Below are 27145 nucleotides of genomic sequence, written 5' to 3'. Positions count from 1 at the left end.
TGGTCGTGTAGTGGTCATGTGGGTGGAATCACAAACTTCCTTACTTATTGTGCTTCGCATATCTGTGCAGTTCAGCAAATAGACAATGCTAAAGAGAAATATAGGACCACTAAAATATTTCCGTCCAATGGACACAATACAACAGAGGGCCCAAGTCGTGGCCCTTCATCCTCACTAAAAGATGTTGTCTTACTACCTCCAAGACACTCCTAGATCCCTGAGTCCGTGTGCCCTAATGAGCGTATGTAGACTTTACTCTCCATGTGTAATCCCCTGCACCTTGCTGACACTCAGGTGGACCAATTGTTGGCCGACTTGCAGCCCCAGAAACCGACCCATGGTCCTACTCGCTGACCCAATACTCCCCTCCAGGATGGGGGACAGATATAAGGAAGTGGTTCAGCAGATGGAATGTAGACTCATACCTGACTATGCCACCCGCAAGAATTGATATCCAAGAGTTTCAGATGTCCCTACTGAGCACTCTACAGACTCAATGGCTAACAACAAAGAAGAGGGTGAAGCTGGAGTATTACCAAGATCACATCAACCCCACATGTTGGTCCACATATATGACAAAAGAGGCCCCTGCTCAGGCATACATCAGCACTTCCATCCCCTTGCTCTATCGCAGAAATATTGCTAGATTCCGGACTAGATCTCACATGCTTGCAATTGAGAAGGGAGCGTGGTTGAATCTTCTGCGACATGCCAGAATATGCAGATTTTGTGACTCTCAAACAGTGGAGACAGAGGCACATATAGCTCTGCAGTGTCCCAGTTATGCACACATTAGGGAGGACTACCGGAAGTTACTGGGAGACTCCACATAGTTAACATCAGTCCTTTCCACTGCCTCGCCGGCAGCATTAGGATCTTTTGTTACCCGCCTCTTTTTGTACCGTCAAGAACTTGAAAATTCTTGACCCCTCCACACCAGAGGAGACTTTTCTTGTACACCGTTCGGGTCCCATGTGTCGTTTTCGGCCCCCCGTGGACGATAATAATTTCTACTTCTACTTCTACTTCCATTCCAGGCCCCTTTTAGCCCTTCAATGTGGCCGACCTGCAGCCCTAAACAGTCACCTCTTTGCAGGCCCATTGCTTGCTCCAATCTGGGTCCAAGGCAGGCCCAATACCCACCCTTTTGCTGGCGCCTCCATCCTCTGCTCATCCTGCCACCTGCCTCGCCATGTCCAAGCCTTGGATCAGCTCTATACCCTATGACACAGGCCTCCGTCCTGCAGGCAGCAATGGTTCTGGACAGTCCCGGCCCTTCCACCCAGTCAAGCCTGCTCCAGATCAGCACTACACTTGATGATGATCTTCTTGCAGTCCACCAAGACACCAGGTACCCTTCTTGCCTTGTATTTGCTGTGAGGTGTTGCCCATGTGGCAGCCCCTCTTTCTCTTTTCTTTGGGCAGATGCCCTTGCTCTAGGTCGCCCTCCCCCATGCTCTCCTCATTTGGGGACTTTTAGATGGGGAGGCGACCTTTCCAACAAGGGGGAGCTGAGAGCCTTTGCTCAGCCTCCAACTACATCAGCAGCTCAAGGGCTGGCCCTCGAGGCGTCTCAAAGGCAAAAAAAAGGCGCCTACCTCCCTCGCCTCGTCACCCCGCGCTGCCCCCTCCCGCCTCCCCGCTCCGCTTCCCCGATCCCCTCCTCCTCCCCTTCTTCCACCTCCCCCACTGCCCCTCCCCGCCTCCTTCTGCCGCCTCTACCTTCTCCCCCCGCCACCTTCTCCACCTCTTGCTACCCCCCTGCCTCTACCACCTCCCCTCCTACCTCCCCCTCTCTACCCTCGCCACCTCCTTCCGCCTCCCCCGCCGCCCCTCCCTGCCTCCCCCTCGCTGCCTTCTCTCACCTCTTGCCGCCCCTACTTCCTCCCCCCCCCCGCCGCCTTCCCCACCTTCTCGACCTCGCCTCCGCCACCTCTTCGTCTCTTGCCTTCTCCTTCTCTCGCTCCTCGCCTTCTCGTCCCCCTCTCCCTCTCTGCCTTCTGCCCTCCTTGCCTCCTTCCTTCCTCTTCCACCCTTACCTCCCCTCACGCCACCTCGTCGCCGCCTCCCCCTCTGACATTTTTTCTCTTTTTCTTCTTCCTACCTGCAACGGGAGCATTTGTGTTTGTTTTTTTTCAAAAAAGAGACTTCTATTAAGTAAAGAAAGAAACTCGTTAGAGCAAGCTCTGAGTGAAAATACAACATCATGAAATCATGAGGATAAATAAAACCCCCTCAAAGAGACGTGGAAAACAACCAAGGCTGAGGCTGAAAGTGCCACCTCAACCCTGTAAGAGTCTCAGAGAAGAAAGGAGAGTCCTTCCATTTCCTGAAGAAAGAAGCCCTCCTAGCTGAGGCTGCACGGGAGTCTCCTTGTATCCTCATCCATATGGCCATCAAAGTATGTACGGTATCTGTCCAGATACTAGCCAAAGTGTGCGAGGGATGAACCTGAGTACCCTCCATAGCCTATGTACATCTGGCCCTCCAGATATGCCAGGATGCTATGCTCGCTAAAATCACCCAAGAAGTATCCACCGAGACATGTACATCTGTAAAAGGAAGGTGTGGTACCACATCCAACGAACAAGACTCAATCTGATGACGTCGAACCAAAATGGCCCGAGAGGAGTCAAGTCTCTCATAGAATACCTAAGGCCCTGTAAGAGAAAGCCAAGCCACTGAGCCCCATGTCATAAAGAACGGGGAGTGGGCAAAGTGACTGAAAATCCTAGCTACCTCCATCCAAATCATCCTCGCCTATCTGCAGTCCCATAAACAATGTTGAATACTCTCCGAAGCAGAGAGGCAACGAGGGCAAGTAGAGTCGGCTCCGAACCTGGTTCTCCAAAGGTTCACACTGCAATCCCACTATGGATAGAAAGCCAAAAGAAAAGAGTGATCTTTCTATTCCTGTGGGATTTCCAAAGTCTCTTCCAAAAGCACCTCTGCAGATCCGCAGTGATATCAAATGTCTCCCAATGACGAACTCTAGAAGGTCTTCAACCTCTACCACTGAGCTGAAATCTCCTGGCATTACTGACCGTGTAACAAAAGAAGGGGATGCTCTTCTCTTGATGCCCTGCGTCAATCCACTCCCACTCTCCAGGGTCCCACTGCAAATACCTAATGGGAACTCCCCCGTAAAGCCAAAGCCTCCAAGACCCGATGGAGAGAAGTCGAGGGTCTCGGCCGAGGAACCACTCTAAATCTGATCCCTGCACCAAAAGACCTATAACCCTGATAGGCTAAAAAGCAAACTCAAGCAAGATGTCCTCTGTGGATCTGAGCAATCTGCCACCATCCTGCACAATAAAAACCAAAGCATCCTCATGTGCATCTCGAAAGGCCAAAACCTGAAGCAAAACACCGCCTCTCGTAAAAGTACCAGCCCAAGTGGAGCAAGTGAGTGGCATATCATCTGTGTCTATCCACTCCTCTGAAAGGGCTGCCTCAATCTGTAAGATCCTCCCTGCACTCCCTCTGAGATGTCCTCTCAACTGAGACTCGCTCTCTTCTGGAAGCCTCCGGAAAGCTTTCCAAGATCCCAAAGATGATGCAGGTCCCCTCTCCCACCTAGACCACTGCATGTAGAGTGAGGCACCAAGTGGTTTGCCATGATCATCTAAAATACTGTCATTCCACATGATGGGTTGCCTATTAATCTCTTCATGAGACGAAGGAGGAATCCTCCGAAGAGTGCTCCTAAAACTGGCCCATGCTTTCAGAATGGCAACCATGAGAGGGGACGAAGGTGATCTGAGGTGTGCTGTGGTAAAGATCCACCTAATACTGCTCATCCAGTCTCCTCCTGAAGAAGGTGTGCATCTCTGAATGTTGCTAATAAGAAAGGCCTTCCACGGTTCCTGCCCTGTCATAAGTCCCCACACCATCATCTTGCAAAGTAAAGCTCTGCACTGCAAATCTGGATTAATAATATTGAGACCCCCTTTATGTGTGGGGAGGATGAGGGTCTCCCAAGCCACCCTGGCTAAGGTATCTACTGTGCCATCAAGCCCACTCCAAAGAAAATTTCTGATCGGTCTCCTGAGCTGAGTGATGCAGTCCCTAGAATAGCACCAGCAAGAACAAACAAACCAGGCCATAGCCAAGAGGGCGTGGTTGACCACCACAACTCTAGAGGCAAGATACAGCTTGGCTAAGCTCCAAAAAAGGAGCTTCCGCCTAATGCTCTCCAACACGGGAGCAAATTGCTGCGTGGAAGAAATATCCAAGCCGACCTCGCAGCCCAAATATCTGATAGGCACACCCCTCTGAACCCAAGTAAATCCTATGTCAAGCCCCCAAACTGGAGTGTCCTCATCACTGATCCAAAGCCATTGGATTTATACCAATTTATCTGCGCCCCCGCCGCCAAGCAAAATAAATCCAATGCTGTCCTGAAGGAACAGAGCGTCTGTGAAGTGGCATCCAGGTAAACTGCAGTGTCATCTGCCAACTCATTGTCAAGTAACTCCTCTTCCCTTCTAATGGGAAGTCTTAGCCCAAAGATGTCAGCTTGAGATCGAATATAGATACTCATAGCTTCGGCCACGAACAAAAAAAGAAAAGAAGCAAGAGGGCATCCCTTACGGACTGATCTGGAAATCTGAAATCTCTCACCCCTGACCCCACCGATAAGTACCTGGCTATGGGGTGATCTGTACAAGGAGGAAACACCTCTGATCCAAGCATCAGTAAAGCCAAAACGTAGAAGGGTGCCCTCCAAAAAACCCCAATCTACTCCGTCATAAGCTTTCTCAAAATCCAAAAGTAGAATGGCTAGATTATGGCCGCTCTGCATGGCCCACTCTGAAGCTTCACAGAAAGAGAAAATGTTATCAAAAATGCAATCGGAGGGGTTTAGGGTTTAGGGTTTAGGAAGGGAGGAGACCCTAAACCCTAAACCCCAGAAAGAAGGAGCTGCAATCGGAGGCTAATTGCCTTGGCCAGAATCTTGTAACAAGTCCCCAGAAGTGTGATAGGCCTCCACTGGGACACTAGATTTCTACAACCTCCTTTCACAATAAGGTGGATGAGACCTTCTGTAAGTGACCCGGGCATCTCACCAGAGTCCCAAATGCCCTGCAGGGCTGAAGTAATATAGTCTCCAATCATATCCCAAAATGCTATGAAAAAAGAGGAAGTAAGGCCATCCGAACCTGGGCACTTGCCCTTGTGAAGGGCTGAAAGTGCAGTCCTGAACTCTGTGTTGGCGAAAGGTGCATCAAGCAAAACATGCATATCAAGTTTCACCAACAAAGGGATGCTTTGCCAAATAACCTGTCTAGCATCCTCTCTATCCCGTGTCTCAGGATCAGCAGTAAGAAGGGCGGCATAGAAATCTGAAGCTATGCGCAAAACATCATTAGGATCTGTCTATAAAACCCCATGTGAGTCAATAAGTTGGGATACACTCTCTCTACTATGTCTAGGGCCAAGAGTAGAGAAAAAGTGTTTATTGACTCTGCCACCCATTTGAATCCAAAAGGACTCTCGTGCATGAAAGGCATACTCTGCTCTCTGATCAAGCAATACCTGCTCATGAGCCCTTGCTACAACAAGGCGCTCCTGAATCCAAGCATCTGAAGGTTGTTTCTGCTCTTCCCTCTGCAAGGCTGCCAACTGCTGGCGAACATCAATCTCACGTCTGAGAATATCTCGTCTCCTGGTACGAGCAACTGAGAGGTAGAAGTCGCTAATACCAGAAAGGGCAACAGCTACCTGTGATGGCAATGGCTGCCCACCCTGGACATGAGAAACCCATATTTGCAGGGCTGCCTCTGTAAGGTCCTCCTCTGTGTATAAGGCATCTGGAATCCTGATGCTAGCAGATCGACCTCTCAAGTGAGGCTCTGAGATAGCCAGCACAACAGGAAAGTGGTCTGAAGTGGAAATCCTAGCAACAATGCATACCGATCCACCTCTATCAAGTGCCCAATCATCTACATAGAATCTGTCAATACGTGCATGAATAGGCATTTGCTGCCTCCTGTTCGACCAAGAGAACATGAGGGACTGTGGCTGAATAAGAAATGCATAGTCCAACCAAGTATCTCTGCCACAATAGTGAAAAAGGAAGGCATCCCAAGCTGCTCTCTCCAAAGAGTGAAGTCCTCCTTCTCTACCCGCTTTTTTGTCTGAAGGTAACTCTACCATATTAAAGTCACCTCCAATCACCCATGAATCCGCAATGGGGGCCCAAGAGAGCAAATCCTTCCACATAAAGACACGTTCCCCTCTAATGTTGGAGGCATATAGGTTAAGGAAACCAACCTTACACCCTCCAATCAAGAGAATAATCCACTGAGCTCTAGAGGGGATAAATGACTCCGCGTCCAACAACCAAGGGGAGAACCGACTGCGAAACTGAAATAGAAGTGCCCCCCTTGGTGCCCAAGACCGGCAACCAAAAGCTATGACCAGAAAGCAGTTTGCCAGACTTAGAGCAATCACTAGCATCCAATTTGTGTTCCTGGATTAAAAATATATCAATAGTACCTCCAGTGACACCTGGATGAAGCTGATTCCGGATCAACTGCCTACGGCGACGGTGTGGAACTCCGCCTAGGCCCTGCATGTTCGAGCTGACTATCCTCATCGACAGGAGGATGCTGGATCAGAAGCAAGTCTGGCCAAGGAGTGCGAAGAAGACCTGCACTCGTGGAGGGAGGAGGAGAGGGAACTGCCAGGCCTCTATCAGCAGATCTGGAGCTAGGAGCTCAGGAGGCCTGTGGCTAGGCTGAAGAAGGATCTGTAGTCCTCATCTGTGCACACACTCCCTCAGCTGTGGCATGAATAGTCTGAGGGGGAGAAGTATCGGTAGCCCCCTCGTGATCAAAAACGAGAATGATCGGGGCTGGTGCATCTGAAGGCGCCTCCTGATGAGGAGCTATAGTATCTGGGGCTGCAGCAGCATCCACCTCTGGAGTCTGGATGGCATCTGTTTGAACGGGACCAAGGATCTCCTCCTGAGGTGAAGGAGCCACTCTGACCGCTCTCCAACGTGGTATTGGGAGTGCTGCAGGCTTTGGGCGCCCTGCTGCCCCTGGTGGTCCTGGGGTGCACGAAGCAGGGCACCTTGCTGCTCCTGGTAGTCCTGGAGTGCGTGGTACAGGCCGCAAGGGAGGTGCATACGGGATAGTACGTGGAGGAGCCGCACCAGAAGACCTCTTGGGTCTTTTTCTCTTCCTTGGGCAATCTCTAGCAAAGTGCCCAAGGGTCCTGCAAATCCTGCACTGATCCTGTCTTCCTGGAATCTCGATTCTCTGTCGAAAGAGAGAACCATCTGGACGTTGAATCATGATGTGGTCATCTGAGATGTTAGGGTCAGAGACAATGACCCTAACTCGAGGCACCCCATCCGCTCTAATTGCCTCTGCCGAGGAAGAAGGCATGCCAGGAAGGGGGGAAAATCTCAATGACCACTCCGAAAGTGGCTCCGATAGTAGCAAGAAGTCAATGGTAAACCTGAGGAAGACCACGAAACCTAATGAACAATGATGTGACCTGACTGTCCTCGACCGGATCGAAGCCCAAGGTGTAGGGCAAAAGAAAAATCCTCCTCGAACCCAAAGCCAGGGGATTAGCTTTGAGAACGAGGGCTATGGACTCGTGGGAGTCGAAAATCACTTGGAAGAATCCACGTCCTAGAAGTCGAATATCCCTGAGGTGTGGGGCGAGATCTCCTGGTAACGCCGCCAGCATCCAGTCTCTAGCCTGTGATCTGGAAGGATGTGACCCATAGATGCGGGCGAAAAGTGATGTGGAGCCCTCTAATTCCACATCTTTCTGGAGCTGCTGTAACTCGTCTTCTGAAAAATGACGGTTCTCACGGCCGGTGGAAGTGGACGGAGATTGGCTGAATGGGGATCCATTCGCCAATCGAAGTGAAAAGGCCGATTCCAACACTGTTAAATCTCCGTCCGTGAAAATACTGCCCAAGACGCCCTGAAACGGGCATAGAAAGGAGGAGAGAGGAGAGGGTAAGAGAGAGAGGATAGAAGGGAGAGGGCTGACAGGGAAGGAGAAGGTAGGCAACGGAGGAAAAGAGGGGTTAGGAGGGAGGGAGGGGGCAAGCTAGGAGGGAGGAAGGGGGCTGAAGGCGGGGAGGGAGAACGTGGGCGGGGGAGAGGAAGGGAGGGGGCAGGTTAGGAAGGGAGGGGGCAGGGGGGTTAGAGGAAGGGGAAGGGTGGGGGAAGGGGCGAGGGAGGGCGTGGGAGGAAGGGGGCAAGGGAGGGGAAAGAGGGGGCGGGGGGGAAAAGGGGGGGGGGTGGGGAGGAGAAGGGGGCGGGGGGGGCAGCAGAGGGGGAGAGGGAGGGCGGGGGAGGGCAAGGGGAGGGAAGGGGCGGGGGAGGAGTAGGGGGCGGGGGGCAGCGGGAGAGGGAGGGAGGGGGAGAGGGAAGGGGCAGGGGGGCAGCAGGTGGGGGAGAGGGTGCGGGGGAGGGGGAGGGTGCGGGGGAGGGAGGGCAGCGGGTGGGGAAAGGGAGGGCGAGGAGGGAGAGGGAGGGGGCAGAAGGGCTGGCAAGTGGGGAGAGGGAGAGCGGAGAGGAGGAAGGGAAGGAGGAGGGAGAAGGGGAGGGGGCTGGCGAGGGGAAGGGGGCTGGCGAAGGGGAGGGAGAGGAGGAGTAGCGAGGGGAGGGAGAGAGCAGGCTGAGCGGGGGGGAGAGAGAGGGAGAGGGGGATGGCTGAAAGGGAGACGGGGGGGGGGGGGGTCTGCAGCTCACGGGGAGGAGCAGCAGCTTTTTCAGCTCCAGTTTCTAGCTCTCCTCTGATTCAAATTTCAGCGGGAGCATTTGCGCTTGTCAAGGCGAAAGAAAACCTTGGTGATGACCCTTGGTCTGGCCAGAGGGGCTCTATGGCAGCACTCTCGAATCCCACGGCCATTAAGGTTCTTCTTTCCCCAGCTGACAAGCAACGGGTACATAAGGCAGTTCAGTCCCTCCAAGACAAGGCGCTTGTAGGCAAATTTGTGAGCCTCACGCCTACACGGAGACAAGTGCGAGAGTGGATCCAGGCGAGCTTGGCATTAGAAGGAGACCACATCCAGGAGGTCACCATCTATGGACGAGGTGTTTTCCTCATCCAGCTGAGCTCCCCCGACACTGCCTCGACACTTGTGGAGCAGAGCCCCATCCTCCTCGGCCCACATCTTGTCTACCTCTTTCCTTGGTATCATGGGTTTACAGTGGGGGACATGGATAAGACACACCATGTTCCACGTTTCCCGGTTACACTTCGCTTTCCAAGGCTCCCCAAGGAGTATCGAGCCATCCTCCCTTCCATTGGTCGAGCATTTGGCATAGTGCTCGAGTCCCCGCTAGAGTCGGTCACCTCAGTTTTAGCAGATGATGGAGTCCCCAGGATCAGACTGGTGGTTAAGAGCCCAGAGTCCCTCCCAGAGTTGATCCTTCTCAGGATCAGACTGGTGGTTAAGAGCCCAGAGTCCCTCCCAGAGTTGACCCTTGAAGGGAGCACACTTCGCCAGAGGGTGGAGATTTATGGGTTACCGGGCCAATGTCTTCGGTGCAGACAAATGGGTCACCTCGCCAGAGATTGCCCTCATGGCCTCCCTTGTGCGCCTCCCCCCCCCTCCGCAGAGTACACAGAGTCAACAGGCTCGAGCCCAGCGTCCTCTCAGGCAGGAGCGACAGGAGTCTCAGACCCCTTGGGTTACCCCCTCAGAAGGGGATTGGACCCAAGTTAAAAAGAAAAAGAACCCAAGCAAGCAGGCCCGCAAGCGCCACAAACAGAGGACCAATCGCAGAGAGAGGGACAGGATTGTTTGAGAGGCCCCAAAGGATGAACAGCAGGAGTCACCTCCTCTAGCGGCAGGGGCCACCGCCCATCCAAACGGCCCTCCAGCTGCAGAGGTTCAGCCCCCGATTCCACCCTTGCAGCAGCAGCAAGTCCCAGGAGCTCCAGATGCGACGATGGTGGAAGCCGCAAACACCAGCACACGTTGGGGGCCTCGGAGGAGCCGGTCCAGAGCCCCAGCGAGCCTGACCAGCAGGGGGGCCCTGTGGTCCTTGTCCCTCCTCCTCCCCCTTCCCCCCCAAACCCTTCCCCCTCTTCTTCCTCACTTCCCCCTCCCCCTCCAAGGTTCCCCCCGCCCCCTTCCCCCCCGCCCTCAGTCCCTCCTCCTTTAGTCACCCTCACCACCCGCCCCCCTCCCTCTATCCCCCGCGTCCCCACCGCTCCCTCTCCTATTGTCCCCCTCTCCACTTCAGCAGCAGGTTCTTCCGCTTCGACACCCGTACCAGCTGGCAAGGGAACGATGATGCCCCCTTCTACCTCCTCATCGCAACAATAAGCCCGTTCAGGGAGGGATCCTGAAAGATGAGGCTCATCTTCCCAATCAGCGACCCTTAACCTCCAGCCTGGATGTCCCTTACCGCAGGACTTTTGGAGGTTAGGACCCTGGAACTACCTGGAGGTTCTGGACTCTTATCCTCTACCTTTGGAGGTAACACTCATGGTCCTTCAACCCTGAAAGGAGGGTTTGATTAGTGCAGTGGGATTCCCGACACACCCCGTTTCAAGATTTCCATTTGCCTCCACAGGGGTGGAGAAATGGTCCCCGGAGGTGTTTGATGCCATTTTGGGAAATCAGATTACGCTCATGATGGATGAGTGGATGGGGCCACATGGACTAGACCTCAAGTACGTCCATGGTGTGGAGGTGAACTTTCAGTTGAGCTTCACACGCGAGGAGCCGGTGTGTGGTTTGGCGGCAAGGGTTATCAGATAGCCGCTGGAGGCAAAGGTGGAGCAGGCACACCTCTGGCCCCTCCAGAAGTATGCGAAGCTATTCGGGGTGGAAGCCTCCTTCATGATGAAGTGGGCGCGGAAGATCGGTATTGAGCCGGTATCCACACTAGTACAGCGACGCACGGAAACTGACTACTCGCCCTCTAAACCCCCGGCAAAATCACACAAAGCAGTCTTTATGGGATAGGCACCCACTCACAGGAGAGCCTTGTTCTCGACTCCCCCGTCCTCATGAGCTGGACCATAGTGAGTTGGAACGTACACGGGCTCCACGACCGTGTTCGTAGCCAACCGCAGCACTTGATACTCCGACAAGAGTTGCAGAGGGCAGTGGTAGGACGGGCTCCACGACCGTGTTCGTAGCCAACCGCAACACCTAATACTACGGCAAGAGTTGCAAAGGGCAGTGGTAGGACGGGAAGTGGACATCCTTATGATTCAAGAACACATGTTTTCAGCTTCAGACATCAGACGACGCCATCACCTTCTTCCAGGGAGAGATCCAAAGGAGTGGTCCCCTGCAGTAGGACGGAGAGGAGGGGTCTGCATCTCAGTTTCACAGACTTTGGTCCCAAAGGTCTACGACCAGGGCGAGCTCATTCCAGAACGGGCAGTTTGGATGGGAGTTCGGACGGGATCGTTCAAGATTGGGATCCTAAACATGTATGCCCCAGCGTACAGATAGCACCGCCCGACCTTTTGAAGGAGGCTGTCAAAGTGTCTTCCGGATGTATACTCCTGTGGAGGTGACTTCAACAACCTGGAGTTTGGGAAAGACAAGCAGGGCAGAGCCTCCTTTTCTAAGATGCCAGCAACAGAGCGTAGCACCTAGGAGCAGTTCATTTTCATGGTCTGTGATGGCAATGGCTGCCCACCCTGGACATGAGAAACCCATATCTACAGGGCTGCCTCTGTAAGGTCCTCCTCTGTGTACAAGGCATCTGGAATCCTGATGCTGGTAGACCGGCCTCTCAAGTGAGGCTCTGAGATAGCTAGCACAACAGGAAAGTGGTCTAAAGTGGAAACCCCAGCAGCAATGCATACTGATCCACCTCTGTCTAGTACCCAATCATCTACATAGAATCTGTCAATGCGTGCATGAATAGGCATCTGCTGCCTCCTGTTCGACCAAGACAACAGGAGGGACTAGGGTTGAATAAGAAATGCATCGTCCAACCAAGTATCTCTGCCACAGTAGTGAAAAAGGAAGGCATCCCAAGTGGCTCTCTCCAAGGAGTGAAGTCATGTTTCTCTACCCCCTTTTTTGTCTGACGGTAACTCAACCATGTTAAAGTCACCTCCAATCACCCATGAATCCGCAATGGGGGCCCAAGAGAGCAAATCCTTCCACATAATGACATGTTCCCCTCTAATGTTAGAGGCATACAGGTTAAGGAAACCAATCTTACGCCCTCCAATCAACAGAATAATCCACTGAGCTCTAGAGGAAATAATGACTCAGTGTCCAACAACAAAGGGGAGAACCGACTGCGAAACTGAAATAGAAGTGCCCCCCCTGGTGCCCAAGGCAAGCGACCAAAAAGTATGGCCAGAAAGCAACTTGCCTGACTTGGCACAATATCTAGAATCTAGTTTGTGCTCCTGAATAAATAAGATATTAATGGAATCCCCAGTAACACGTGGAAGAAGCTGATCTCGGATCAGCTGTCTACGGCGGCGATGTGGGACACCACCTAGGCCCTGTATGTTCCAACTAATAATCCTCATCGACAGGAGGATATAGAGTGAAACACCTTACCCGACCTAGTGGCGGAAACAAACCCCTCAACAAGGGAAGACCTCCTGCTTGAGGAGCTAGAAATGGAACCAAGTGGCGGAAAATCAACAGGGGAAAGAACCCTGCCGCTTGAAGAAGCCCTGTCAACAAGAAACCCAATCACTGGCTCACCAAAAGTAGAGGGCACAAACTCCTCCTCTGGGAAATCTGAAGCATCTACCAGGGCTGAAAATGAGTTCCTGTGAAGCAAGCCAAACACCAAAGTGCGAAGAATCCCTTATGAGGGAAGAGGATCAATAGTGTAAAGCATCCCCTTCCCCCTATCCAAGGAAGGAAGTGAGGACTGCTCTCAATCCTATGTCTACCCAACCGCGGAGACCTCTACTGCCTCAAGGAGAGTGTCTAGCACCGCTGGTTCTAGGGGAGAAGCTGCAACTGAAGAGAGGGTCGAAGCTTCAGCGTCTCGAACTGTGCGAGGTAAGACTGGAGGGACAACCCGAGGTGAAGCAGAGTCCACTAGTGTACCCTCGTGAACAGAAGGAGGGATCTGCACACGAACTGAAACCCACTGGAATGCATCGGGTGCCCTTGAAGTAGTAGATCGTGAGGCAACTGAGGTAGAAGGTGGCGGTATCAAAGGAGCGCTCTGGCGAGTAGGAGCTAAACCACTTTGGCGTGGAGGAGCACTCTAGCGAAAAGGAGCTAAACCACCATCCTAAGGAGGACCGCCATGTGGAGGTCGAGGAGCAAGTGCTGGACCTGTACCATCCCCCTGTCGAGGCCTAGGGGTAGGTGCTGGACCTGTACCACCACCATCCTGAGGAGGACCGCCATGCGGAGGTCAAGGAGCAGGTGCAGGACCTGTACAACCACCCTGTTGAGACCGAGGAGCAACTGCTGGACCTGTACCACCCCCTGTCGAGGCCGTGGGGCAATAGCTGTACCAGAGGGCTTCTTGGGCCTTTTCTTCTTCCTAGGGCAATCCTTGGCAAAGTGTCCAATGGTCCTGCATATCCTACACTGGTCCTGCCTGCCTGTAATCTCTACTCTCTCGCGAAAAAGGGAACCATCCGGGCGCTGGATCATAACATGGTCCAACGTGAGTTTAGGATCCTTACAGAGGACCCTAACTCTAGGTACCCCATCAGCCTTGGTTGCCTCTGCTGCAGTCAATGGCAACCCAGGGAGGGATGGAATCTCAGCAACCGCACCAAAATGCTCCCCAGTAACAGAAAGAAGTCGATGGTAAACCTGGGGAAGCCCGGGAAATCTGATGAAGAGTGAAAAGATTTCCTTATCTGCCTCCACTGAGTCGAAACCAATATGAAAGGCGTCAAAGAAGATCTTCATGTGTCCCACGTGTAAAAACTCAGCTTTGAGCACAGTGCTCGCAGCCTCTGGAGTGTCAAAAACAACCTGGAAAAAAACTCCTCCCAGAAGACGAACATCTAACAATCATGGAGTGAGGTCTGGGGGGAGAGCCGCAAGCATCCAATCTCTGGCTTGGGATCTGGAAGGGTGAGACCCGAAGATGCATGCTAGCAACGTGGTAGAGCATTCAATCTCTACGTCCTTCTTGAGCTACTGCAACTCATCTTTAGAAAAAGTAATAGTTTTCGCAGCCGGTGGAGGTGGAGTAGGATTGGCTGACGGAATATCCATCGCCAATCGAGGTGAGGAGGCCGACTCTGACATTTTTGGGGCTCCTTCCACTCCCAAAAAATGCCGCGGGAGAAGGAAGAGGGAGAAGATAGGAAGAAGGAAAAAAGGCAGGGGTAGGGAGCGGAGTAGGAGGAGGAATGAGGCTGAAGCGCGGGGAAGGAGCAGGATAGAGTGAGCAGGGGAGCGAGGAAGAGGAAGCGGGCTGAGAGGGGAGGGGGCAGCTGACGGGAGAGGGAAGGAGGAGGTAGAGGAGAAGGAAGTAGAGACGGGGGGTAGAGGCGGGGGTAGGGAGCTCATGGTGGACCGCTTGATACTGCATACAAGATCCTCGCCAAGGTCTTGAGTTTGCGGTTACGGCCTCATCTTACCGACATCATCCATGACACACACACTGGGTTTGTCCAGGAGCGCAGCATCTTCGACAACATCTTCACGTTCTGGGAGGCAGTGGATTGGTCCAGGGAGGAGTCACAATCACTGGCCATCCTTCTCTTGCCTACGACAGGGTGGAGTGGTCTTTCCTGGAGGGCACTATGACGAGATTGGGTTTCTCAAACAGATGGGTCAGAGGAGTTTCAACGCTATGCACAGGGAGCTCTAGTCAGATGATTATCGGAGGACACACAGGCGAGGCCTTCCCTCTCTCTCGCTCGGTTCGCCAGGGCTGCCCATTAGCTCCCTTCCTCTTCCTGTTTGTAGCGGAGGCTCTGAGCTACTTTTTTGAGATCACAGGTGGCGGGTCTCACAAGGTTGAGGCTCCCAATCATGCAGGAGGAGGAGCTCCTTGACTCGGAGTTTGCAGATGACACAGCCTTGTATGTTGAGGACACCACAGTGAGTCTAGAGAGAGTCAGAGGCGCCTTGGCTATCTATTGTGAGGCCTTGGGGGCACGGATCAACTAGACGAAATCCATAGGCTTCCTCACGAGCTTTGAGGAGACACAGGAGATCCGTGAGTGGGGGAGTGACTTTGGTTTCAGATGGATACCGCAGGGCCAGACAGCAGGGCCAGACAGCGAGATACCTCGAATGCCAGGTGGGTATTGACATTACAGCAAAGCAGCAGATTGTGCCCCAGTGCTTGAGAGTGTTCGGCGCAAGCTTCTCTATTGGAGCTCGGCCAAACTCTCCCTCGCAGGTTGCGCCTTAGTGGCAAACCAGGTCCTTCTTGCCACTGCCTGGTATATTGCCTCCTGCTGGTGCTTTCACAGAGGATGCATTGGGCAGCTCCGACGGTTGGTATGGAACTTCCTCTAGGCCGATTCAAACGGCACCAGAAACACTAGGGCCCCCGAGTAGCTTGGAAGATGGTGATCAAGCCGCAGGCACTTGGAGACTTGGGTATCATTGATCCGGAGATGTAGAGCAGGGCCCTTTTAAGCAAGCTGGTGGTTCGTGGCCTCACCCCAGGTGCCGAGCCTTGGAAGCTCTTCTTACAGAGAGGGCTTCTAAGGAACACCCCACACACTCGAGGACAGTGGCAGTCTTCACATAGATGGATCTTCTCAAAGGCCCCCCTTAGGGGAAAGGGCTCCCCCCTGATGAGGAGTCTTCACAGGGTTTGGCAGAGACTAGCAGGGGGTCTCATCTGTGCTCCGCCCAGATGTAGAGAGGAGTTCGAGCGTCAGCCCCTTATGTGGCACCCAGAGCTCAGAGATCAGGAGGGACATATGCTTGGGCAGTGGACTCACATTGGTTGGGCACAATGGGACAGTGGACCAGCAGAGTCTTTTGGTCATTGGAGCAGACTACCTATGGAGGCAGAGACGAGGCTTGACGCCCTAGCGCATCTGAGAGGGGCAAGGCAGCGGATGTGGGCGAGATCGACTTAGCCATTCCTGAGTCCTGGTGGGAAGGACTTCACATTTCGAGAGACACCTAATGGCTGGGGCAGTTTTCTCGTACTGGTGTTCCCTTGAGGATTTTGATGCAGCGTGACAGCACGGACCCCAGCTTCTTCCGTGTAGGACCTGGAGGCCTACTGCAACCCCTCATTGGGAATGACCCTGAGATGGATGGGAGTCTTGATGGGATACACTGACAGATGATCAGAGTGGTAGGACACTTGGGGAAGGAGTGGCACATCGATCCTTCCAATATCTCAAAGCAGGACGCCTCTAGATGGCGCCTCTGGCTATGGGAGGATAGACCCCTGAGGGAGGTCCAACGGGACCCCGGGGAGTGGTTCTAGCCCTCCAAGGGCGGCCTTGTTGAGACGATAGATGAGGTGCCTTTCTTTTCCTACACCACACGGATTGGCAGGAGACTTCAGATGGACTCATCGAGATGGACCCCCTCGAGGGAGAGACACTGGGAGACCCAGAGAGTGCCCCGGGATGTTCGCTCCAGGTTTTGGATGCGGTTGTGGTCCAGCGTGCGACCGAGGAAGATTTCTTACTTCTTCTGGCTGGCAGCCCACGGAGGCTTGCCCATCGGCCCATGGTTGGAGCAGATGCGAGTGGAGGGGCTGTGCCATTGCTGCTCAGATGGTGTCCTGGAGACTACTATCCCACACTGCCTATGGAGCTATCGTAGCGCAGCGAGGATCTAGATGAGAGCCTTCAGGATCATGACACGCATGCACAGCCTTCACAGAGACTACACCTGGGGGATGGTGGCTTGGTTGACAGAGGGAGGACACGCGTTCCAGATTGATGAGATCTCCCCAACCTACCGGATACAGGGTCAAAGCATTCAAAGGATTGCACTCCACGAGGCAGCCCCCCCTGACGCCCTAGCACCTCCTTCCCCTAGGGAAGACAGTGTTTGGGAGGTGGTAGCCAACATCACGGCTTGGAATATTTGGGTGGCTCGTTGCAGTCTCGTGATGGGAGGGCACCCGGTTTGACCCTCGGCTACCTTGGTTGCCATCTAGCAAGATATCATTTACACTCTACGGTCCACCTGGGAGCGTGGGACTCCAGGCTCCAGGGCGACTATTGAGAGGCGTGCTCGTTTCTGCAAGGCTTGGCTTGCAGGTGTTTTTTACATTTTCACTCTGCGAAGGATTCGCTGGCTGTATAGTCCCCCCACTTGGCTGTTAACCCCAGTTCTCGAGAGCCCCTAGGCAGTGAGCTGAGCTTCTCTGGAACAAGCCGGTTTTTCTTTCAGCCTTTTCCAGTTTTTTAATACTCAGCACCTTCGGGGCTGTTGTCTTGTATGAAATCTTTCAAGCATTAATAGAAGGTTCCTTTCTTTGAAAAAAAAAAAGGGCTTCTTGATACAACTATAAAACTTGAGGATACTCTGAAAAGAATTCCTCATCTACGCACTTGGCATCAAGTGCCAAATAATTCTTAAACTTGACAAGGTATCGGATAACCTTGCCTTTGGGTCCTTTCTTCTCTGTATGATATACAATTTGTTCTGGTTGGAGGATCTCCTCCATCTCTCCCACCTCAAGTGGATCTTCTTGAACTGGCTCCGTGGGTTCTGGTCCTTGATACTTCTAAATGAAAAGCATCGTGAATCTTCCAAGTCTCGGGCAGCTCTAGTCGAAAAGCAACTTCATTTATGGCCTCACTAACTCTGAATGGTCCATAATATCTAGGAGACAACTTTGGGTATACTTTCTCATTTTCTTTCATCTTTCTGAGTCGTGCTTTTTCAAACTTTAGTAAGACCTAGTCTCCTTCTTGGAGATTTATCTCCCTCCGCTGCTTGTCTGCTGCCTTCTTTTGCATTTGTTGAGATCTTTCGATTGCTGTCCATACTTGAAAGAAAGCTGTATCTAAGTCTCGGACATACTGGTCGGCTGCAAATATCTCGTCCTTTGTTCTGAGGATAGGTGGTAGAATCACCTTTCCATAAATAACTTTGAATGGGGCTTTTCCTGTGGAGCTATGAACATTGTTATTGTATGCAAATTCCACAAGAGGAATATACTTTTCCCATTCGACTTTCTAGTCAGATGCATAACACTCCAATACCGTGGAATTGGCATTCTCACCTTGTCCGACTGACTAAGGATGAAAAGAAGATGATAAGTCCAGCTTCGTCCCCATATTATCAAATAATACTCTCCAGAATTAACTAGTCATCACTAACAATCGACTTAGGCATCCCATGGTGCTTGAAGATCTGTGCCAAACACAATCAAGCAATGTGATCTGCCTTTATAGTTTTTCTTACTGGAATGAAATAGGCCTACTTGCTGAACTTGTCAATGATGGTCCATATCCCATCATTCCCGTATCTGGATCTAGGAAGATCAAAGATGAAATCCATGGCGATGCTTTCCCATGGTCCCTTGCGGTACCATTATGATTGGACATGTCATGTCCAAGATTTATGCATCAGTACTTGACTCCGAGTTTAGCAGACTTGTAGAGTGTCGAGGACTTAGAGCGGCAAGACAGGCCGAATTCCGGCGTGATCATGGAACCATGGACTACATTCTCACGCTCAGATGTATCATCGAGGAGGCAAGGTCACAGAGGCAAAGGGTTTATTGTTGCTTTGTGGATTTCCACAAGGCCTTTGACACGGTTCCAAGAGCCCGCCTCATACAACGCCTACAAGACTTGGGTTATGACCAGGAGATCATTTGGGTTGTCATGGCACTTTACGAGAGAGTTTCAGGCAAAGTTCGGACAAGATCCGAGTGGACAGACGAGATCATGAGCACCATCGGGGTCAAACAAGGCGTCCTTTGTCGCCTACCTTGTTTGGCCTCTACATTGACGAGCTTGAGACAGTGATATAGACATAGGGGGGTGTAGGTTGCTCTCTTGCGGGCACACTAATCCAGATTTTGCTCTACGCAGATGACGTGGCTGTCTTGTCTTCCTCAACAGAGGGGCTTCAGAGACACCTAGACACACTACAGTCCTTTTGTGAGTCTCATGATTTGAAGGTCAACCTGGGTAAAACCAAGGTCATGATCTTCAATACATCTCGAGCCATCATGCATAAGGAGCAGTTCACATTTGCGAAGTCATCTGTTCAGATAGTTTTATCATACACTTATCTTGGGGTTATCTTCTCCGGACCCAGCTTCACTATGAGACCCGCGATGCACGCACACTTGAGGAGAGGGTATGCTTCATTGGCCAGACTAGAAAGAAAGAAAGAAAGAAAGTTTATTAAAGTCTTCGGGAGACCGTGAAGGTCTATGAGACTAAAGATAACTGATACAATGAGCATAACGGTGGCGGTCTCAAAACGGGCCAGCCAACCGTTTCTACAAAAAAGAGGTTATGGACGGTGTGTCTAGTCCTGATACAAAAAATATATGTCTACCTCCAAATGATACAAAAAAGAAGGGGGGGGGCACCAAAAATGCGACAGAGGGGGGAGATACAGTATATATGTGCAGGTGGTGATCGTCAGAGACCAATCATAGAGGCGCCGTCAAATGTGAGGTCGGAAAAAACCCTGCGATAGATGATTGGCCTCTGACGTCACGCGGCCTAGTCGAGCTCGGTCGTCGGGGGCGACGGGTGGCCCTGTGGATGAGGGCAACAGTAACCCCGGTGGGGCGGGCAAAGAGCAGAGACGAGATGTCATGGACCCGGATGTGTGAGTCTGTCTGCTGGCGCAGCTGTCATGGCTCTGGCTCTCGCTCACGTCCGCGTCGTCGCCTAGACTGAGGAGAGGCATCCTGTGACTGGAAGAAATCAGTGATAGATCGCTGGGTGTCCTCGCACTGTGTGTGTTGCTCGTGTCGCCGTGCTCGGAGAGAGGTATCTCGGTGGCGAGTCATCTCATGTAAGAAAGCGGCTAGGCATCGTTGATCTGGGAACTGCAGCATGTGTGGGAGGGGGCCAAATCCGTCGCGGAAGAGGCAGTGGTACCGGCCTCGAATGGCATATTAGATAGGACATCTGAAAGCAAAGTGCTCCTCTGACTCGATCTCCTGCAAGTCGCAAAGTGGGCAAAGGCGGTCCTCTCGTGGGATACCCTCTGCGCGTCCGCTCTCAATCCGTAATCGGTGTGATGAGACCCTAAACTGACCGAGGGAGATCCGGAGCGCATGTGGTAGATGAAGCTGTGTGCAACCCGGAGATGTGATGAAGCCCTCTTGTGAGATCTGGAGGCAGTGTCGGTGGTAGAAGTCGAGCTTCACAGGAAGCTCGGAGTGAAGAAACCATGTCCACCAGGTGTGGAGCTGGAGCAGATCCGCTCGAATGAGCCGGTTGACCTCCTGGTTAGTGGGGGAGAGGGGAGATGGTGGAGCGTCGAGGCTGTACTGAAAAGGAGACAACCGGTCTAAGTCGAGGCTCAGTCGGGTGAACCAACTGGAAAGACGACTATACCAGCATCGCTGGTCCCCATCAACAGATAAGGCCATAGAGGAGGATAGGGCTAGCCAAGGTAGGCCGAGGCGACCGTCGGCGGAGGAGCTGAAATCCCTGACTCTGTGGAGATAGGTGATAGCCTGAAAAGCCGCATCAAGCTGTAGGGGTGAGGCGCCGAACTCTGCTAGAATGATCTGGTGTGGTACCGATGGTTTGCTGCGGATCATCCGAGCAAACATCAGTATCTATAGGCGCTCGACTCGAGCCCACTCTGTGTCTGAAAGGTCGACTCCCCACCAAGGGCTACCGTACATGCCTGCTGGGCGGACCAAAGAATCAAAAAGGAGAGACTTGGTCCGCGGGGCCTGGAAGTGGGAGTGGTAGCACTGTCGCTCCAGCCTGGCAAGAGTGGTGTATCCCCGGTTGATCCTGGCCTGCATGGCCGAGCGCATCGTGAAGATCGGGCCTGAGAAGACAATGCCCAAGTATGTGTAAGAGTCAACTATCTCAACAGGGTCGCCGGCGAAGAGGAACTGCTCTCGGTGCATAGCGGGTCTGGACGTGTTGAAGATCATCACCTTGGTTTTCCCAAGGTTGACCTTCAAGTCATGTGTATCACAGAAGACCTGAAGTCCATCCAGGTGTCGCTGAAGACCAGTAGCAGAAGAGGATAGTAGTACTACATCGTCTGCGTATAGGAGAATCTGGATGACAGCCTCCACAAGAGAGCAGCCTGGACCTCCGAGTGTCCTAATGGTGGTCTCGCTTCCGCTTGCACTTTCAAGGTCCACACACCAAGGGGTTGCTTTTTGACTCCTTGATTCGCCCAACAGGAATGTACGGCAGCCCTTGTTGGGGGCCAGACTTATCGGATATAGAGTGGGCCCGTGTGGAGCATCTACAAGTTCTCATGTTATCACGGATGATTTGTGGTAAGTCATCCGTTCCTCACCAGATCATTCAGGCTGAGTTTGGGTCACCCCCTTTACAGCTAGATGCTGCATTTCAGGTCATCACGTATCTATACCCAGTTAGGGAATATGAGGATTATACCTCGCGGCGTAGCAGGCTACCATGGATAGCTCTATCCTTTTCTATGGCACTTGCAGCAGGAGGAGACCAGAGGTGCTGGTATGCACGTACAGAGAGATGGTTTGAGCGATTGGGGCTCCACATGGATAGACTACCTCCCTTTCAGTACAGCATGGATGCTCCATTTTCTCCCCTCTTATCACACGAGGTCAACTAGGTTATCCGTGAGGATCTACTACAGCTACACACATTTCGGACCTAGTTGGAACCAAGTGAACTCCTCCCAGTGAAGCTTAGCTTCTACAAAGATTACTTTTACACATCACAGCGGAGGGTTTCATTGACCCACCAAGATAAACGTAGATTCACCTACCCCACTCGCTGATGATCTCTCTTGGGCAATTCCGGGTCTCTTCACACAGACTTCGCATCAAGAGAGGCAAAGCAGAGCGACTACCCAGGGGGAGGCGCATATGTAGCATTTCATCTTCAGGTGTCCTGTGTACTATGAGATCCGAGGGCGTTTCCACTACCTCTTCAAGGATAGTTATGGGACTTTGGCCTGTTTCCTCTCCTACCCAAACCAACGGTGTTAGGCAGGTTTCATTCATGAGGCACTTAGACACCGTGAGAGGATACTCCAAGCACGGAGACAAGAGTAGACTTCTTCCTCAACTGATCCCTCTCAGAGCTCTATCACGGAGTTCTTTCAGCTAGATCACATGGACCCCCACGAGATGAGGCCTCGACATGATCGTGACCCGGAGCTTGTGACCCGACAGCTCAGACAAAGAGTCGACACACAGATCACACTTGGGGACATCCCCTCCTTGTTTAGAGTCGGAGCCCAACCGACGGGGGTCACAATAGCCCTGGTCAGACGCAGAGCTACGACCAGGAGACGTGCCAGGACCGCACCTCCGAGTGGCCGACAGCACTCTGTTGTCGACTTCATGCCTCCACTACCTCATCCATCCTGATATCTTGCTGCTGTCGATGATGATATATGTATACATATATACATATACATATATATATGGTCGACTATATATCAATCTCAGCATATATATATATATATATATATAGTCGACCATCGACATGACTATGCTATACTTAGACTTAGTACTGCCATTCTGCATTTTTGCATTGGTATGGACGCTCGTTTAGTAGCTCCCCTACCACAGCTTGTTGTATCAGGATTTTCACAGTCTCATAGACCCATCGATCTTCCGAAGACTTTAATAAACTTTCTTTGTTTCTCTCTCTCTCTCTCTCTCTCTCTCTCTCTCTCTCTTTCTCTCTCTCTTATTTAAAAGATAAAAAGCTAAATGGTCCTTTACACTTATGTATCGTTTACTACAAAGAGGCAAAAAAACATTTCTAACTTAGAAAGCACAAGCATACTCAAACAAACTCTCTTTTGAAACTAAAAGAAAAACGGGCTATTCAACTCCCCCCTTTTTGTTTTCAGCTTATGTTCAATCCTTGTAAACATACCTAAGGCCGATACACCATAGATAGAAGGCTTCATATGATAAACTGAAGGGAGAAATGAAAGATGCCTTTAAAACGATGCCATGATAAGGCCTAGGAAATAAGGGAAGCGTGAAACTAAAACAAATCTGAAAGCATGTATGGATAAAATGGACAGCCAAGCGGATGCCTCTGATACCCTTAACAAGCAAAATCAAAGGTTACAGAAAACACACCAAGGCTTTCCAACTAGAAATACAAGATCTCAAACAAAGAGTTCAACGGTGGCCAGTGCTCCAAGTATGCTTGGAAGAGCTGCAGTCTAATCATGGGCAAGTCTCCAAAAAGATCAAAGAAACTGTTGCACCCAAAATAGCGGATCAGTCCAAACAAGTGGAATCTGCCACGCGTAGTCAATGGGCACGGGCATCAAAAAGTTATACAGGGGACCTTTAAGGAAGACAACAGAAGAAAAAGCAAGGACCTAACATCATGCAAAAAGAAAAGATGCAAACCCATTGGATACAAATGGGGGTTTCCATTTTCCAAGCAAAAACCCCCCGAGCGACGAGCGGACAAAAGGTGGGAGGGGTCAAAATATTTAGGCTCAAGTTCATTTTTGGGGAGCAAAAATTTCAAATTATTTCAAGGAATATGTAAGTAAATATGAAATATTGATAAATAGATATAGATATAAATATACCTTATATAATATACATATATAATGTCCAAGTGGTGACTTATTTTATAACTTTCAAAAATCTATTCTTTTCCTTTCACCATTGGTTGGATCATGAAATTTTGAGCAAATATCCTCTTTATAGTTCCTCAAGATGACCTAAGAAAAATATATAATACCTTTTTAATAGACCCTCTAAGTGTATTTTGCCAGAGGAATATGGTTTGAAGAGCTTGCCCCAACCCTATTCCGCCGGTGGAATACCCTTGGAAAGCCTACACAAAAGCAGTCATAACTTTTGCTCCTTAGCTCAGATTGAGGAGCTGTAAAAAGGAAAATTGTTCAAATTTTCATTATCTATGCAATGGTAGGCTTAAAATTATACTCTTTATAGTTATAAAAGAGAAAAATTGAAAATTTCAAGATGTATATGAGAGTTACAACTTCTCCCTAATTCATATTATGGTAGGAAGGAGTTCACTAAAGACCACATTTTCTTAAAAGTAATTTTGGAGAATTTGGAATATTTTGAAAATCCCTCCCTTGCCTTCCCATATTTGATAATGTATTAGAGATCGATTAAAAATGGGTTCAAGTATGAGGTTTCCAATATCTTTTTCCTACTCATCCAAGGAATATGGTATACATTGTTATATGAGCGCTTCAAATATAGGATTGCTAAAGATTAGGGAAACTCTTTTAAATTTATTGAATTACTAAAATCCTCAAAAGAGAGTATGGTAGGGAGGTATTTATAGGAGTTTCTAAAGTGTTCACTATTTGTTCATATCTAGATGATGTTCTCTAAAATGAGGGTTATAATGAAAAATAAGTAAGTATATGGTTCCATAAATGAGAAATTAAGAAAGAATTGTATATTCCTTTAAGAAATATACAAGCATGGTTGGTGTCAAACATTATCGCTCGGACTTTTCTGCTCGTAGGTTTTTGCTTGGAAATTGTACACATCCGATACAGACACGATTATCGTACATGAGAAATATGGAGTCCATAAAAAACAGATTGAGAATGCCCAGAGAGTTGATAGGGATGCCACAAGGGGAAAACCCTTGACTACCACATTCATGGATGCCAAAAGAAGACCGGGGTTCGTACCCTGAATGAGGAAAGAGGGCAGCCAAGGGGCCCTTTTATAGGGCTGGAACTGAGCCAACCCAGTCTGTAAACAGCCGACTGAGTCAGTCTGTTTTACAGACTGGTTGGCCTACAACCAGCCTATAAAAGCCCTCCCTGGCTCATTTGCCAGGGGAGTTTTTGGGCAGCCTTTGCAGGCTGCCTTCCCTGCTTACCTATCCAGCCTTTGGGGGGCCTAAAGGAGCTCCTAACCTAGGCTAAGACCTAACCTATAAGATGGAAACACTTAACCTACTGTTCTCAAGTGGGTACTAGTGAACAAGAACTGAATTACTAACTTGACCTAAGGCTGAGAGACTGACCTACGTAGCTTGTGCCTGACTGTCCCTGGACAAGGGCTCACAAAGGGGTCACACCATACAACAAAATCTCCTATCTGGGAACTATAATGCACTTGTCGATGTAGCCAGTGTGTCACCTTGCACCCAAGTGCAGGGGTGCATGTGACAACCACATTCATGGATGCCAAAAGAAGACCGGGGTTCGAGCAGGACACAAACAAGGGATCTAATGGTCTACACAAGACCCATCAAAGCCCCAAAAGCAGTTTACCATGGTACATGATACGTATGGCTGTCAATCCATAGGGCAGAGACATATATAGACAAAGGGGTACCAAGATCAGGAGGGGTGGCCGTCTTGGTCCTCTCAACCTTGCAGCCCTATGTCTCAGTTTTGAGCATAGATAAGCTGGCCAGATACATGTGGATCCACCTCAACAGGCCCTCCACTAAGGTGTGTATATTGCAACATGCTATTTTTCCCCATAGACATTTGAGTATGCAAAGATTTCTACAGGAAAAGTCCAAATATCACTGTTCTTCTTGGCATTATATGAGGGGGGAGACCTTGATGCAGATCTTAATGCCAGAGCCCATACCATGCAAGCAGAGAAAGAAAAAAAAAAAAGTTAATTACATTTTTGAAAGACCAAAGGGTCTATGAGACCGAAGACAACCAAATACAATAAACGATAAGAGGTGGAGCAACACACATGAGCAAGCTGCGATCATACAATATGGGCAACACTTGTCAAACACATGCATAGGATCTTCTGCTTTTTCCTCACATACCTCTACACTCAACAATACACCCACTCATGCACGGAGCCAATCACTCACACATCTGCTTTCAACTAGCCTTACCTTAGCCCATCCCTCCACCCTCTCCACCAAACTCCCCCTCCATACTACCAGTATGACTTCCACCCTATGCTTAGAAGTACATTGGGAGTGACAACTCGTTGAACCTTCATTTTATGATGAGCTTTTTTTTTTGGCACTATCGGCATCATGATGTATGTCATTGGCACTATCGGCATCATGATGTATGTCATTGGCACTATCGGCATCATGATGTATGTCATTGGCGAGTCTAGAAACAGAAGAGCACTATACAGTGGGTTGGATGGCCAAGTCAAGAATAGCATGGCCTGAAGTCCGTGGCAAGAAGCAGAGCCGGTAACTCAATACAAGAGAAAGTAGCAGATCAAAAGCTAAACAAGTCATAGAGACTGCTAGTCTTACCAGCCATTCCCAGAACATTGAGGTTATGAGAGCAGATTCACAACATTAGATGGCAGATTAGAAGACAAACAGTTCACTAAAAATTGTTAGTCCCACTAGTCAAAGGTTGCTAAAGCATTAGTGTTACAAGAGCATACTTACATCAGGTATAAAACCCATACACTTCATCTCTTCATAAAAGAAAAAGGCATCTTGCAGTCGACCACCCTTCATACACCCCACTAGGAGTGGCGAGAAGGTGTCTGAAAGTGGTTGAATTCCATCCAAAAGCATGTCGTCATACACATCACGTAAGAGAAATGGCCTGCAGAATTCATACAAGAAGTTGTCAAGCAAGCAGTCGCAAAAAATAACTCTAGTAGGCAAATTTGATATTAAATTCATCCTGAGAAAAAGATAATACATCACCAGAAGCACTACCTATTGACATTGTTAAGGTTGTACAGTACATCAGTGTATTGATGCACATCTTTTGCATAATTTCTTTTCTCATAGTCTCCTCGAATCATAGAGGAACAAAACCGCATTCTTCCTACTCCTATCTTCGCAAAATTTTGCTGGTAAGAATGTATGGTTGGTTGCTCAAGTGAATCCAGGCCTGCACTCATGTAGAAAAGCATGCTGTTAGCTATAACTTTTGGGACCTCCCAAGACTCACATAAGTCCCATCTATTATAAGAATCAAAGAAATTACTTACCATCTCACTCCTGCTCCAGGATAACATTTGTTGACTGTACTAGCAATACCTTTCATCTGTTCAATTGCCTAATACACCACAACTATGTTCCTTCTCGAAACATGACTACACAACTATCCCCTGCAACAACCAGACTGCCCTAGATGCAAGTAAATTACCCAATCATATTTTAG

The 27145-nt window shown here is 50.3% G+C and overlaps 1 protein-coding gene across 2 annotated transcripts in view; it reads right to left on the bottom strand.

Annotated features, from left to right (window-relative positions):
- The window catches only part of LOC147880862 (pentatricopeptide repeat-containing protein At4g35850, mitochondrial-like), a 103726-nt gene that overhangs the window by 69068 nt on the left and 7513 nt on the right, over positions 1-27145 (bottom strand). The window contains exons 2-4 of one of the 2 annotated variants that reach the window (XM_087370981.1): positions 26973-27106; positions 26695-26872; positions 26416-26578 (exon numbers count right to left, since the gene is read on the bottom strand). In XM_087370981.1, the coding sequence (XP_087227107.1) occupies positions 26416-26578; positions 26695-26801 (270 nt within the window). In that variant the 5' untranslated portion in view covers positions 26802-26872; positions 26973-27106. The remainder of the gene's footprint in view (positions 1-26415; positions 26579-26694; positions 26873-26972; positions 27107-27145) is intronic. The other variant, XM_087370980.1, reaches the window with a different exon arrangement.

Source organism: Dipteris shenzhenensis, chromosome 32 (genome assembly GCF_047967505.1).
Source record: "Dipteris shenzhenensis isolate YYH24624 ecotype China chromosome 32, Dip_SZ_1.0, whole genome shotgun sequence".
Classification (NCBI taxonomy): domain Eukaryota; kingdom Viridiplantae; phylum Streptophyta; class Polypodiopsida; order Gleicheniales; family Dipteridaceae; genus Dipteris; species Dipteris shenzhenensis.
This window is presented reverse-complemented; position numbering and strand designations above follow the sequence as displayed.